This window comes from Mauremys mutica, chromosome 1, assembly GCF_020497125.1.
Source record: "Mauremys mutica isolate MM-2020 ecotype Southern chromosome 1, ASM2049712v1, whole genome shotgun sequence".
In the NCBI taxonomy this organism is placed as follows: Eukaryota; Metazoa; Chordata; order Testudines; family Geoemydidae; genus Mauremys; species Mauremys mutica.
Genome location: NC_059072.1, coordinates 123,060,626 through 123,073,151, shown reverse-complemented (window position 1 = coordinate 123,073,151; position 12,526 = coordinate 123,060,626). Strand labels below are relative to the sequence as shown.

General features: G+C 44.9%; 1 protein-coding gene across 2 annotated transcripts in view; it reads left to right on the top strand.

Annotated features, from left to right (window-relative positions):
• ITPR2 (inositol 1,4,5-trisphosphate receptor type 2) overlaps window positions 1-12,526 on the top strand; it is a 340,900-nt gene that overhangs the window by 289,129 nt on the left and 39,245 nt on the right. For both annotated transcript variants that reach the window (XM_044993884.1, XM_044993892.1), the window contains exons 48-50: window positions 4,920-5,045; window positions 8,325-8,500; window positions 11,443-11,607. In XM_044993884.1, the coding sequence (XP_044849819.1) occupies window positions 4,920-5,045; window positions 8,325-8,500; window positions 11,443-11,607 (467 nt within the window). The remainder of the gene's footprint in view (window positions 1-4,919; window positions 5,046-8,324; window positions 8,501-11,442; window positions 11,608-12,526) is intronic.

Below are 12,526 nucleotides of genomic sequence, written 5' to 3'. Positions count from 1 at the left end.
GCCTCAGAGGTAGAATACAGCAGCTCTTGGACCGTTCACAGCAACATTACTCAACTGATTAGGAAGGAAGTGAAGATTACCAGATATGGGCAGAACTGCAGGAGGATTTGGCTCGCCAGAGTGGAATGAATTAACTCGAAGCTTTTACCACCGCTAAAAACATGATGTTGGGTTGTAGTTTTTGTGAATTTAATTCCCAGGCTGTAGTTTCTATTTCAAAATAATTCTGCTCACAAAGTAGGACTGGGATCCCAGTTAAAAGAAACACCAACAAACACACACAAGCCCCCAACCGCTGTCTGAGAGAGTGCAGTCTTGGATTTGACCTCTGTAATGCTAAGCAAGCATAAATTAGGGTTTTTTTTATCCAAACCAGAAATTCCCACATTTCCTTTCATCTGTGGAATACTTAACAAGCCTTCCTATTATTTTGTTTGAAAATGCAATATACATTCAAGTGCTATTTAATCTTTACCCCAGTGTCTGAGTTGCTATGTTATCGTACAATGCTGAATAGCTCGAAATGAGAGGATGCCTCATGCAAAGGCTCCAGATCCTTAAAACCCAGAAGTTAACAGCCTAATTTTACCACAAGTGAAATCTTAATGTTTAGTCTGAGCTGACTCTAATTGTGGGTAATTAAAGCCAACCTTACTCTGAGACAAAAAGCTCCAGTTTGAGGAGTTTCGAGGAGTCAGCTATGTTCTTAGTCACTTTCAACAGTATGATAGCAAGTGAAGCCCTACAGCTGGCAGAAAGATCCCGGAAGGTCAAGGGTGCCTTTTTCATGTGCACAGGAAATTCAGAGCACTCTAGGAGTCTTTATAATTTCCTGAGAAATATGTAATCTTCAAATGGTTAAATTTCACGTTTTAGAGATTTTAAAAATACCATATATTAAGATGATTCCAACCAGTACCGGATTTACCATGGCGCCAGGCCCACAGTCCAAAGGGGCCCCGGCCCGACCCACTCTTCTCTGGCCCCCTCCCCCATCTCTCTCCTGTGGGGGCAGAAGCTTGATGCTGCCGGCTCCTGCTGCAGCAGGGCAGGCTCTGCCTGGCCTCTTCTCTGGAGGGTGCTACGTTCCCTCCCCTCCCCATCTCCCTGCCGCTGATCAGCTGTTTGCAGGCAGTAGGGAGGGGGAAGAGCGGAGCCTCAGCACGCTTGCTGCTCAGGGGAGCAGGAGGAGAAGGGGCGGGGCATACCCTCCCTCCAGTCCACTGCCATGAGCACCCTCACGACCCCAGCCCACACCTCCAGCCCCCTGCCCTGACCCCTGCACCCTCCTCACACACACCCAGCCCCTTGCCCTGACTCCTGCACCCTCCCACACATCCCCACCCCACTCTGAGCACCAAACCGGAGCTCCTGCACCCACCCCCCATTCCCATCTGCACCCCTCACACCAAACCGGAGCTGTCCCAGGTAAATGCTCCACACCCCAACCTCCTTCCCCAACCCTGAGCCCCCTCCCTCACCCTAGCTCCTGGCCAGACCCTGCACCCCAACGTTTTTTACATTTTTTTAATAAAGCGCTCTTATCCAAAGCACTTTACAATAGTTAGCTAACGGTACAAACAATATTTGAAAAGATCATTAAGTGGTCCATCGAGACCCTCCGTGATTTTCCAGTGGTCTGTGGAGAAATAAGTTAGACTCAAGAACAATCAAGGTACCTCACTTTATTTTCATTTACTTTCTGTTACTTATAGGAGGAGGATAAAGGAAAAAAGAATGAAAAACGGGGGTGGGGTGAGATAAGAGAGAATGTTCTTTTTCTTGGCTGGGTCCCAAGGAGGGGCCCCAAAAATGAAGCTGAGCACAGGGCCGGGGAGCCCCACTAACTCTAAATCCGCCACTGGGTCACGTCACCTGGGCTGGGGATACTGTCAGCTGATCCCCACAGTCTCCAACCTACCTGGGCAGTACAGCAGACATGGCCCTGCCCACTGGCTCCTCTCCACTCCCTAGCCCACCCAGAACCAGGTAGGTACCCACTCTGTGGAGGGAGATCCTGTTTACCCCCTCCCCAGCCCTGCTGCGCTTGCAGTTTACCCCTGGCCCCTTTGCTCCAGGGACCAACCCTAACTCCTGCCCCACTGTGCTTTTGCCCCCAGCCCCTTTTACAATCATTCCCCGGGGGGCCCACAAAAAGTTAATCCAGCCCTGTCCAACACTCACCTCGTGGGGTCCTAGAGCTCAAGCCTGAGCCCAAATATCGTCTACATTGCAATTAAACAGCCCCTTAGGCGGAGCCCCGTAAGCCTAAGGGCTTGGCTACACTGGAGAGTTACGGCGCTGGTGGTGGCTTTACGGCGCTTAACTTACTCCCCGTCCACACTGGCAAGGCACGTACAGCGCTGCATCTCCCTGGCTACAGCGCTGGCTGTACTCCACCTCGACGAGAGGACTAAAGAGAACAGCGCTGCTCTTGCAGCGCTGGGGTGCCAGTGTAAACAGTGATTAATCTTACTGCGCTGTAACTGACCTCCGGAACCTTCCCATAATGCTTTTAAGTAAAGATAACACTCTTTGTTTTGTTGTGATACCTCTTTGTTTTGTTGTGAACTCGGGGCTCCCGGAGCTGCTTATCTAAAAAACAAACACAGCTCCTGTTTGCTCGAGCAGAGGCAGGCAGGGGGATGAATGTCCACAGCTAGTGTTTGCTTGAGGAGAGAAGCAGCCCAGAGTGGGAGCGGGTCCGTTTTGGAGCAGCTGCTTATCTGGTCAGTGAGGGAAAAAAACAAAGGCGGCTATTTGCATTTAGTGAATGAGAGAGGGGTGGGGGAAGGGGTCGGAACTTGCAAGGCAGGGAGCTGACACAGTGTCGGTTCCAAAAATCCACTCTCTCTCTCTGTCTCCCCCACGCTCCCTGTCACACTCCACCCCACCCCCCTCTTTTGAAAAGCACATTGCAGCCACTTGAATGCTGGGATAGCTGCCCATAATGCACCACTCCCAACACCGCTGCAAATGTGGCCACACTGCAGCGCTTTCCCTACGCAGCTGTACGAAGACAGCTGTAACTCCCAGCACTGTACAGCTGCAAGTGTAGCCAAACCCTGAGTCTGCTGGCACTGGCCAGCAGCAGGTGTTTAATTGCAGTGTAGACATGCTCTAACTGTGTTTGTACAGCCCTGTAGCACAGTGGAGCCTTGGCTTCAGATAGGCCCTCTAGATGCTATTACCAAAATACAGTAACTCCTCACTTAGTCATCCTGGTTAACGTTGTTTCGTTGTTATGTTGCTGATCGATTAGGGAACATGCTCATTTAAAGTTGAGCAATGCTCCCTCATAATGTTGTTTGGCAGCCACCTGCTTTGTCCACTGTTTTCAAGAAGAGCAGCCCATTGCAGCTAGCTGGTGGGGGCTTGGAACCAGGGTAGACCGGCAGCCCCCCTATCAGCTCCCCGCTCCCCTAAGTTCCCTGTGCTCAGCAGGCTATCAATTGCTGGCAGTTCAGCTGTCCCTCCCCCAACTGCCATGTGCTGCTCCTGCCCTCTGCCTTGGAGCTGCTTTGGGGAGTCTCCTGCTTACTGTGCAAGGTAGGGGGGGAAAGAGGGGTGCTAATGTCAGGGTGTCCTCCCTGGTCCACTATTTTACCCCATCTCCACAGAGAAGGGGAGGGGACACAGGGCTAAGGACAGAGGGAGCTTGCTGGCAGCAGCTGCTGTCTCAACTTGCTGATCTACTTACAAAGGCAGTGTACTTGGAGTGGGGTCAGCGTACTTAAAGGGGCAGTGTGCAACACACACACACACACACACACACACACACACACGTGTGTCACTGTCTCCCCTCCCTCCATTCATGCTGCCTTGTAGAGTGTGAGGCTACATTAACAACGTGTTAACCCTTGAGGGCTCAGCCGAGTGCTAGTACATCATTTAGCAGCAAGGCATTCCCTGGGAAATATACCTCCCTCTTCCACCCTCTAATTTCACCACCTCAACCAAGCTTCACAATCATCATTGCTGTGTACAGTATTAAATTGTTTGTTTAAAACTTATACTGTGTATGTGTGTATATGTGTATAGATATAGATATAGATCTCTCTCTCTATATATAGATAGATAGATACACATACACACACACACTCACACTCATATATATATATGAATGTCTTTTGTCTGACGAATTTTTTTTCCCCTGGAACCTAATCCCCCTTCCTCCTCCCCCCCCAATTTACATTAATTCTTATGGGGAAATTGGATTTGCTTAACATCGTTTTGCTTAAAGTAACATTTTTCAGGAACACAACTATAACATTAAGCAGGGAGTTGCTGTAGAACAGATCTGTTTAGTTAGGAGGGAGGACTTAGTATTTTACATGCAGTGCTCAGGCTTCTAAGACTCCCTAGAACCTTATTGGCAGGGTTGATCCTTCCCCTCTCCCTTAGGTAAATTGTGATTTATGTGGTTTCAGTGGGTTGATTGGAAAAGACTTGACTGTCCCGTGAGGTCATACAAAACCCATTGTAACAGAGGGTCTGTGTTCCGGTATCTTTCACCAAAACATCCTCTTCCCTCCACTCCTGTGCAGCATACAGGGAGTCATTTGTCCACAGATTTCCCCTTTCCTTTCAGTGTCAAGTGACATGATTCCTTCACAAAAGGTCCAGGCCTCCAAACTTAACACAGGTAAAACTCTCATTAGTAAGCCCCAGAAGGTCGTAATTTAGACTAAAGAGTACTGAGATCCTTCTGGGTGGAAAAGTGCCATGTAAATACAATATTCTAGGACTATTAAACCTGTATTAAGTATTAATTTTTGAGTTCATTATGGATCTTGAATATTTATTTTTTACTTTACTGTTCTCCATTAAGCTGCCTTTCTTGTTTGCATGAAGCGGTTGCTCGTAAGCTCATGCATCTCCTTATCATTTCTCCAATGCTGCTTTTCTCTCCTTCCTAGATAACCCAGCCCTGTTCTGGTTCTCCAGACACATCTCCCTCTGGGGGACCATTTCCTTCAACCTGGCTGTATTCATCAATTTAGCAGTTGCTCTCTTCTACCCCTTTGGAGATGATGGAGATGAAGGCAAGTGATCCTTTTTTTTTTTCTTATACTAGTGAACTTTTTCAGTTTTAAAGCAACACAAGCCGTCACATCACTGCATCTTAAACAGCAATTTCTGTGACTCTCCTTCTGCCTTGCAAAGCTCTTGAATAACATAAGCAGAACAATTAAGATATTCAGAATTCACTAGTCATTTTGGATGCCCATTTTGGGACACCTTAATGGGACCTGAATTTCAGAGGCAGGACGCTCAGCACTTTCTGCAGATCAGGCTCTGATAAGATGTCTCAAGTCCGGGCACCCAAAATCACAGGCACAGCTGAAAATCCTGTTAAATAGACCTATTTGCTCCTGAACCTTTTTGTATGATATAATATGAGTTGATTCTATGTGTATTTTTATATATTGTAGGAATCTCATGGGGAAAAAAATGTGCTGGAATTGTTAGACATAGGCCTGGTCTACACTACGGGGGCGGGGGGGGGTCGAACTAAGGTACGCGACTTCAGCTACGCGAATAGCGTAGCTGAAGTCGAACTACCTTAGTTCGACTGACTTACCCGTCCAGACGCGACAGGGTCGAACTCCGCGGCTCCAAGGTCGACCCCGCCACCGCCGTTCGCGGTGGTGGAGTTCCGGAGTCGACCGGAGCGCGTGGGGAGTTCGAACTATCGTGTCTTGATTAGACGCGATAGTTCAAACTCTGAGAAGTCGAACTCACCGCATCGACCCGCGCGGTAAATATGGACCTACCCATAGTATTAATTGCTGCTATGGGTTTGGGCAGTTGCCAATGTGGTATTTGGTATCAATCCCATGAAAAGGACAATACTGGTGACCAGAATTACAGAAAAAAACCTCTAGCAGACATTTGGGTGCTATATAAATCACTAAATGGATTTTAAGAAAAAAAATTTGCAGTACTGGCAAAGGAATCACACAGTTATCAGTTTGTGAAAAACATGAAACTTTTTTGTTCTCACCTCAAATTTTTTGCAGAAATTCAAAGTTTTATTTAATCCTCTCTTGTGTCTTTGTATGTGTAATCTGGACTCTTTGCGAAACAAAAAAAAAGCAACACTGCCATACATCAGAGAATATGTTTTAAAATATAATCCTCAAATATAAGCCATACCTCAGAGAATGGAAAGTTTTTCATTGATGTCAGAAAGTTTTGCATCTGATCAATCATCTGCATTTCTTTGAAAACATACAGAAATATTCAGTGGCCATTTAGGAGAGCATGATATGGAATGAAATTATTTTAAATATGTTTCATTTGTCAGTTTTTGACTGCTGTGCTTATGAGGATAAAATAACACATCATTTGCAAATGATAGATTTAGTAGATAAAAAAAGCAATGATGTATTTAAAAGCAGTGATTTTTTTCTTGTTTCATCATAAATCATAAGACATATATTGCATAATATATTCCATCAAATGACTGTAGACTTGTTTTTGTAGCCTAAACATGCTTAATGGGGATAAAGGGGACTGGATGACTCAAGAGATTGGTAATGGAATAGAGAGCCACTCACCTCTAGGTCATTGGTTCACATCCAGTCCATCTGATGGCTCATGTGAATGGAGTGGGTGGCATCAGTCCAGGGTCTTGGGTACACGTGCTCTTCCCAAACACATAATTGGCACAAACAGATGGGTCTGATTGTTAGACTCAACAGCGAGGCAGAGGATTAAAGTGAATTGGCAGGGAGACTAAACTGCCCTTTCACCCCTGAGGTGGTCTCTGCAGGTTACAGCACAGGCACATCAGCAGGGATATGAAGGGACGCTTTTAGAGCTGAGATTCCTCCTATATATACCTGCTCTGTACAGAGAAGATTTTAGTCTCCAATGCTCTCAATTTTCTAAAGTCTAAACTTGTTTCAGATGTATGTGTTCCAGACCATAAAGAATAACAGAGAAGAAATAAAGAGTTAAAACTAAACCTTTTAAACTAAGACCTATTTAGCTAATCTGAAAGTTTTACACTCTGTAAAATCCTCTGGGCTGCAATCAGTAGGTATTAACACTTAGTTTGAACTGCAAGCATGTCTAGTATTAGTTTAAGCAGCCCCGATAATCCAGTGGTTTCAGTGACAGTGCAGTTTACTTTTCTAAATCCCATCATTCCAGACAATTGTAAGTAGAGATTTATTGACAACAAATATGGGTGTGGCCAAGCAGGAATAGTCATGAGATAGACTCCTTTCTCCCTTCTCCCCATCCAAAGAAAACTAACTCTAGAGCCAGGGTTTATTTCACCTTTTTCCCCCCTTCTTCTTGGGTAAATCAGCCCATAGCCATGTGTCTGAGGTGCTCGGGTTGACCTAATCAGCCTAAGAATGTTCTTTTAATTTACTTCTGCAATTCCAGCATCATATGATATAAGTGAAACTGCTCTTCAGACAACGGCTCCTTGCCTCAGCTGTGCATGTCTGCACATGTTATTACTGGTGCAAGTCCTGTTAAATTTAATTGATTGACCTGAACAGAGGAGGGGGGGAAAATGACTTTTTAAAGAAATATTGAGGGCTTTGGACCTATCTTTTAATGAAGACCTCATGTCCAGTTTAAAGGTATATTCCAGATTTGTTAAAGTTTCCCATTCTAGTTGGTAGCAAAATCATTTTACAGAGCTGGACTTGAACCAATTACCAGCATATAAACACCTTATTGTCTGGAGAAAGTTTGGATGCACTCTGAATTTGGAGACCAGGGGCTGTCTCTGGTTTTTTCCTAATCCCAGTGATATTACTTAGCCCTGGAGCTGTTGCCATTGTTTCTATTCTGAGTCTATTTTAACTGCCCTCTTCACATTTCCCAGCCACCACCATTTCGCCACACCCATGCTGGCTGTGCACTTGATAATGTGAAAAGTAAGTGTAGTATATTGACACAGTCCAAATATTTGACTATACTGTTTCATGGTAGGACATAATAGGATATTTCTGTATTTGTACAATCATTACATTAGAGCTAAGGTGCCCTAATGAGCTTTGCAAAAGGGAACTGATTGGCAGATCACTACAACAGACTGGCAAGTTGTCTCTTCCGAGCAATCCACAGATTTAATGAAGACTTTATTGCCTATCCTTATTGGAGCTGTCTGAACTTAACCCTAACATGTTAAGTCTTTTCCACTATGATCATGCAAAGTTATGGTCAGAAATTATGTTGCATGATTCATTCACTTTGGTAGGTAAACTGGCCAAGGAACCAAGCTTTGGTCAGAGTTGTTTCTTGACACACAACTGATTTTCCAAAAGGGTTAACGTTTCCCTTTCTTCTCTCTCCAGGCACACTTTCTCCATTGTTTTCAGTCCTCCTTTGGATAGCAGTGGCAGTCTGTACAGCTATGTTGTTTTTCTTCTCCAAGCCTGTTGGTATCCGACCCTTTTTAGTGTCTGTAATTCTCAGGTCTATATACACAATAGGACTTGGGCCTACGTTGATACTTCTCGGTGCTGCTAATGTAAGTACTTTAAAAGTAGCATAATTTCCATTTCCATAGAAGCAGGAATATTAAGGGCCACACTTTAAAAAAGCAAGGTCTGAGATCTGTGTACTGTTCCACATCTGCTTTTGCGCACACATTTAACACAACTGGGTTCATGATAGTTCTAATAAGTATCTGTTTAAATTTCTGTTGAATCACAGCAGCTTTATGTTACATCAGAGCTGGGATGGGATTGGGTAACTGCAACTAGTCCCTTGGCAGTCTCACCTGCCTTCCCCCACCAGCCCGCCCGCCCACCCCAACATACCTGACCAAAGCTCAGGTGCAGTGAAGAATCTGGCCCTGTAGCTCTAACGTTATAGTTCAGAAGTTTGATTGAATAATTTTTAAAGGGTATTGTAACTAAAAATCGAGTTGCAAAAAAAAGAGTCCCGCAGCCACCAAATGTGGATTACAGTCCTGTTGTTCATTTCATGGTGGCATATCTACATACTGTAGTGCTGGTTCAGTTCCAAATTCTTTGAAAAGATTTCCTTCTCTAATTATTTTTTAATGTTTTAAGGCATGAAAGAAGCCCTACCAACCTACTAATGACGTGGAAATATATCACATAGTAACTAAGTACATTTTGCCATGACCCCAGGGAACTGATCATTGTATAGATATACTTCATATATATACTGTTGCATCAGACAGGTATTGAAAGTACAAAGACCAAAAAGGGCAAGTTGTTAGAGGCATACAGCTAAGAGGAATGATCAGCTTCTTAAGCTGAGCCAGGGGAATAAAAGAAAAGGGCAGGAATGCTATTAAAAATTCAGTATTTCACTGGAAACAAAACATTTCCCAAATCCTGATTCTGTTTAACTTTCAAGGGACAGTATCAAGATGCATACAGTGGTTGTCTTTAAAAACTTTACTATTTGGCCTTTTCAAGTAGATAATGTTATTGTGTTGTTTGCATTAAATCCTAACTTCCCTGTAATTAGTAAAAGGAATACCTAAGAAATTGAGCAAATACTGACATAACATTTAACTACAAAGATAACCGAAAAGTTTTTAAAGGAATATCACCATATACAGAGGCGCCGACTTTCTAATTCCTGGGGGGTGCTCGACCCCACCACTGTGCCCCAGGCCTCACCCCCACTCAACCCCTTCCCCCAAGGTCCTGCCCCCGCCCCCCCTCTTCCCACCCCACCCTCGCTCTGCCTCATGCTGCCCCCACTCCTCTCCCTCCCCCTCAGCGCCTCCGCAGGCGGGGGAGGGAGGAACTGATTGGCAGGACCTGCCGGTAGGTGCTGAGCACTCATGAAGTTGGCACCTGTGGCTGCATACTCCTAAAACAAATTTTGGAGGGGAAAGAACAGAACCAAGAATTCCATAGTAAACAGCAGACCTTAAATCTGGAACAACTCCCTTGACTTTAATGGAGTTATTCCTGATATACGCTTTATAACTGAGATCCAGTTCTGGCCCATGCTGTCTAAAACTATTGGCATTGTATGCAGTGCTAAGATGCAGTATTTTTAATTGGAATGTACACTACAGGGACCTGAGCTTGCACCCATTGAAATTAATGGGAGATTTGCGATTTACTTTAATGGGACAGGACCAGGCTTGAGGCTACCAAAATAAAATCACTTAATCTATATCAAAAGTAATTTCCATTCCATGGCTTTGTTTTCTTACCTAATGTGCAAGCATATGTATGCTACACATGACTGATACAGCAATATGTGTATATATAATGTGAATGACAGTTCACCTGCCTTTGCACCTAAAGAGGGTTACCTCTGATTTTGCAGCACCCCTTAAATATTCTATATATTAAATATAGAGGACAGCTTTAGTAACACTATTTAGGTGCCCAGTGTCACGGAGTCCCCGGGCGATGCTCTGGAACTGCTCCCGGCAAAGCCAGTCAGGACTCTGGTGACGTCTCCTCTCTGTGAGCAGACTCTCTTCAGGGCAAGAAGCTCACACAGCTTCCACTTTCCTGGGTCTGACCTTTGGAGCATTCAGCATCCTCTGCCCCTCCGTGCGCTTCCCACAGCGAGTCTGGCCAGGCGGGTCCTGGGGAAGCCAGAGGGTCCTGCACCCCAACCTCGCAGTCAGACAGGATTGTTAGCCAGCCAGTAAAACAGAGGTTTATTAGATGACAGGAACACGGTCTAAAACAGAGCTTGTAGGTACAGAGAACAGGACCCCTCCGCCGGGTCCATTTTGGGGGGCAGTCATCCAGACAACCAAGTCTGCACTTCACTCCACGTCCCCAGCCAGCCCCAAACTGACTCACCTTCCAGACCCTTCTCCTCTGGGCTTTGTCCCTTTCCCGGGCCAGGAGGTCACCTGATCCCTTTGTTCTCCAACACCTCCAGCTGGCACATGTGTAGAGGAGGGGCCCAGGTCATCAGTTGCCAGGAGACAGTGTGTCGGCCATTTTTTGTCCAGCCAGCATTACATCGGCCCTCTAGGGCTCTGCAACAATCACACCCCCTTCTCCTACCCACAACTGCATAGGGGAAACTGAGGCACCCACACAGTATTCAGAGAAAACATTAAGAACAGTCCTACTTGGTCTCACCCAGTCAATGTGAAAAAACTCCTAATGGTGGCTGCTGCAGAATAATGTTGTTCAGTGTATTGTGTGTGCCTGATATGACATTACATAATGTCCATGTGCATATTTAGAATGAAGTGGAAGGGCAAGACAAGAGCTTTTGTGCAAAACAGCTCTGCAAACTGCTAGTGAAGTCTGGCCATCTGCACCTGTCGTCTCTTGTCTTACGCTTCGACTGTGAGCTCTTTGGGAGCAGGGAATGTCCTTTTAATCTCTTTGTACAGCACCTGGCGTCCTGGTCCATGACTGGGGCTCTGAGGCGCTATCACAATATGAATCAATGATGCTAATATTGTTCTGATGTAGTAAACTTGGCCTTGTAATCTCCCCCCAGCTTTGTAACAAAATAGTATTTCTGGTGAGCTTTGTTGGAAACCGTGGTACATTCACTCGAGGCTACAGAGCCGTCGTTATGGACATGGCCTTTCTCTACCACGTAGCGTACGTCCTGGTCTGCATGCTGGGCCTCTGTGTGCATGAATTCTTCTATAGTTTCCTGGTGAGTATGTGCCGCCGGGGAGCGGGAGACCTTGCAAAAATAGAAAATACCATTACCCGTGCAGCTGTCTTTGATTTCTTCCTGACAATCATGCCAAATCATGGGTATTTTTTGCATACCGTTATGTGGCTGCCCGTTAGTAGCTACTGTTTTCGTTAGGACTTATTGTCTGTGTTACAGAGGTCTGCACGCTTCATTCCAGAAAATCATCAAACAGCCTTTTCTTTGCCCCCATCCCTCCCCAACTCTATGTTCGTATGCTGTATCCTTTCCACTACCCTCTGTTTGTCTTGTCTAGTTACACTGTAAGCTCTTCAGGACAGGAACTGTCTAACTACTCTTTATTTGTACAGAGCCTAGCACAATGGGCTCTCCTCAGTTTGTCCTTAGCCAGTAGGGAATAAATGTAATTAATTATTTTAATAAATTGATGGGACTGTTTTGCAGTTGGTGAGAGAGTGGATGCTTCTGACATGTAGCCTGAAGACATTTTAAATACATTTCCTTCATTTTCTTCAATTAGACTAACACAGGTGGAATTTCCTTTCATAATACAGTACAGGTGTACTGAAAGTAATTCCATACAAAATATGATTTTGAAACTCAACTCTTCAAGCCAAAGAGTATTCATAAAAGCCCTTTTTGATGCTCTTAAGTAGTTTTTGATCACTTCCATTTTATTCTGTGGTGTGTAAACCTTTTGGACAGATTTCATAAACCCCAGTACAGTTCAGTGACTTTCACCTTTCGTTATATGCTCAGTTTTACATTTTTCTCAGTTTCCTGAATAATTGAGTCTATTTCCAGTAATTACAGAGTTTCATATAGATCCTGCTTTCAACACTAAAGGGTTTCAGTCCTTGCTCTACTAAAGATTGAAATCAGATTTTCAAAATCTAGTTCTGTGCTTACATATATC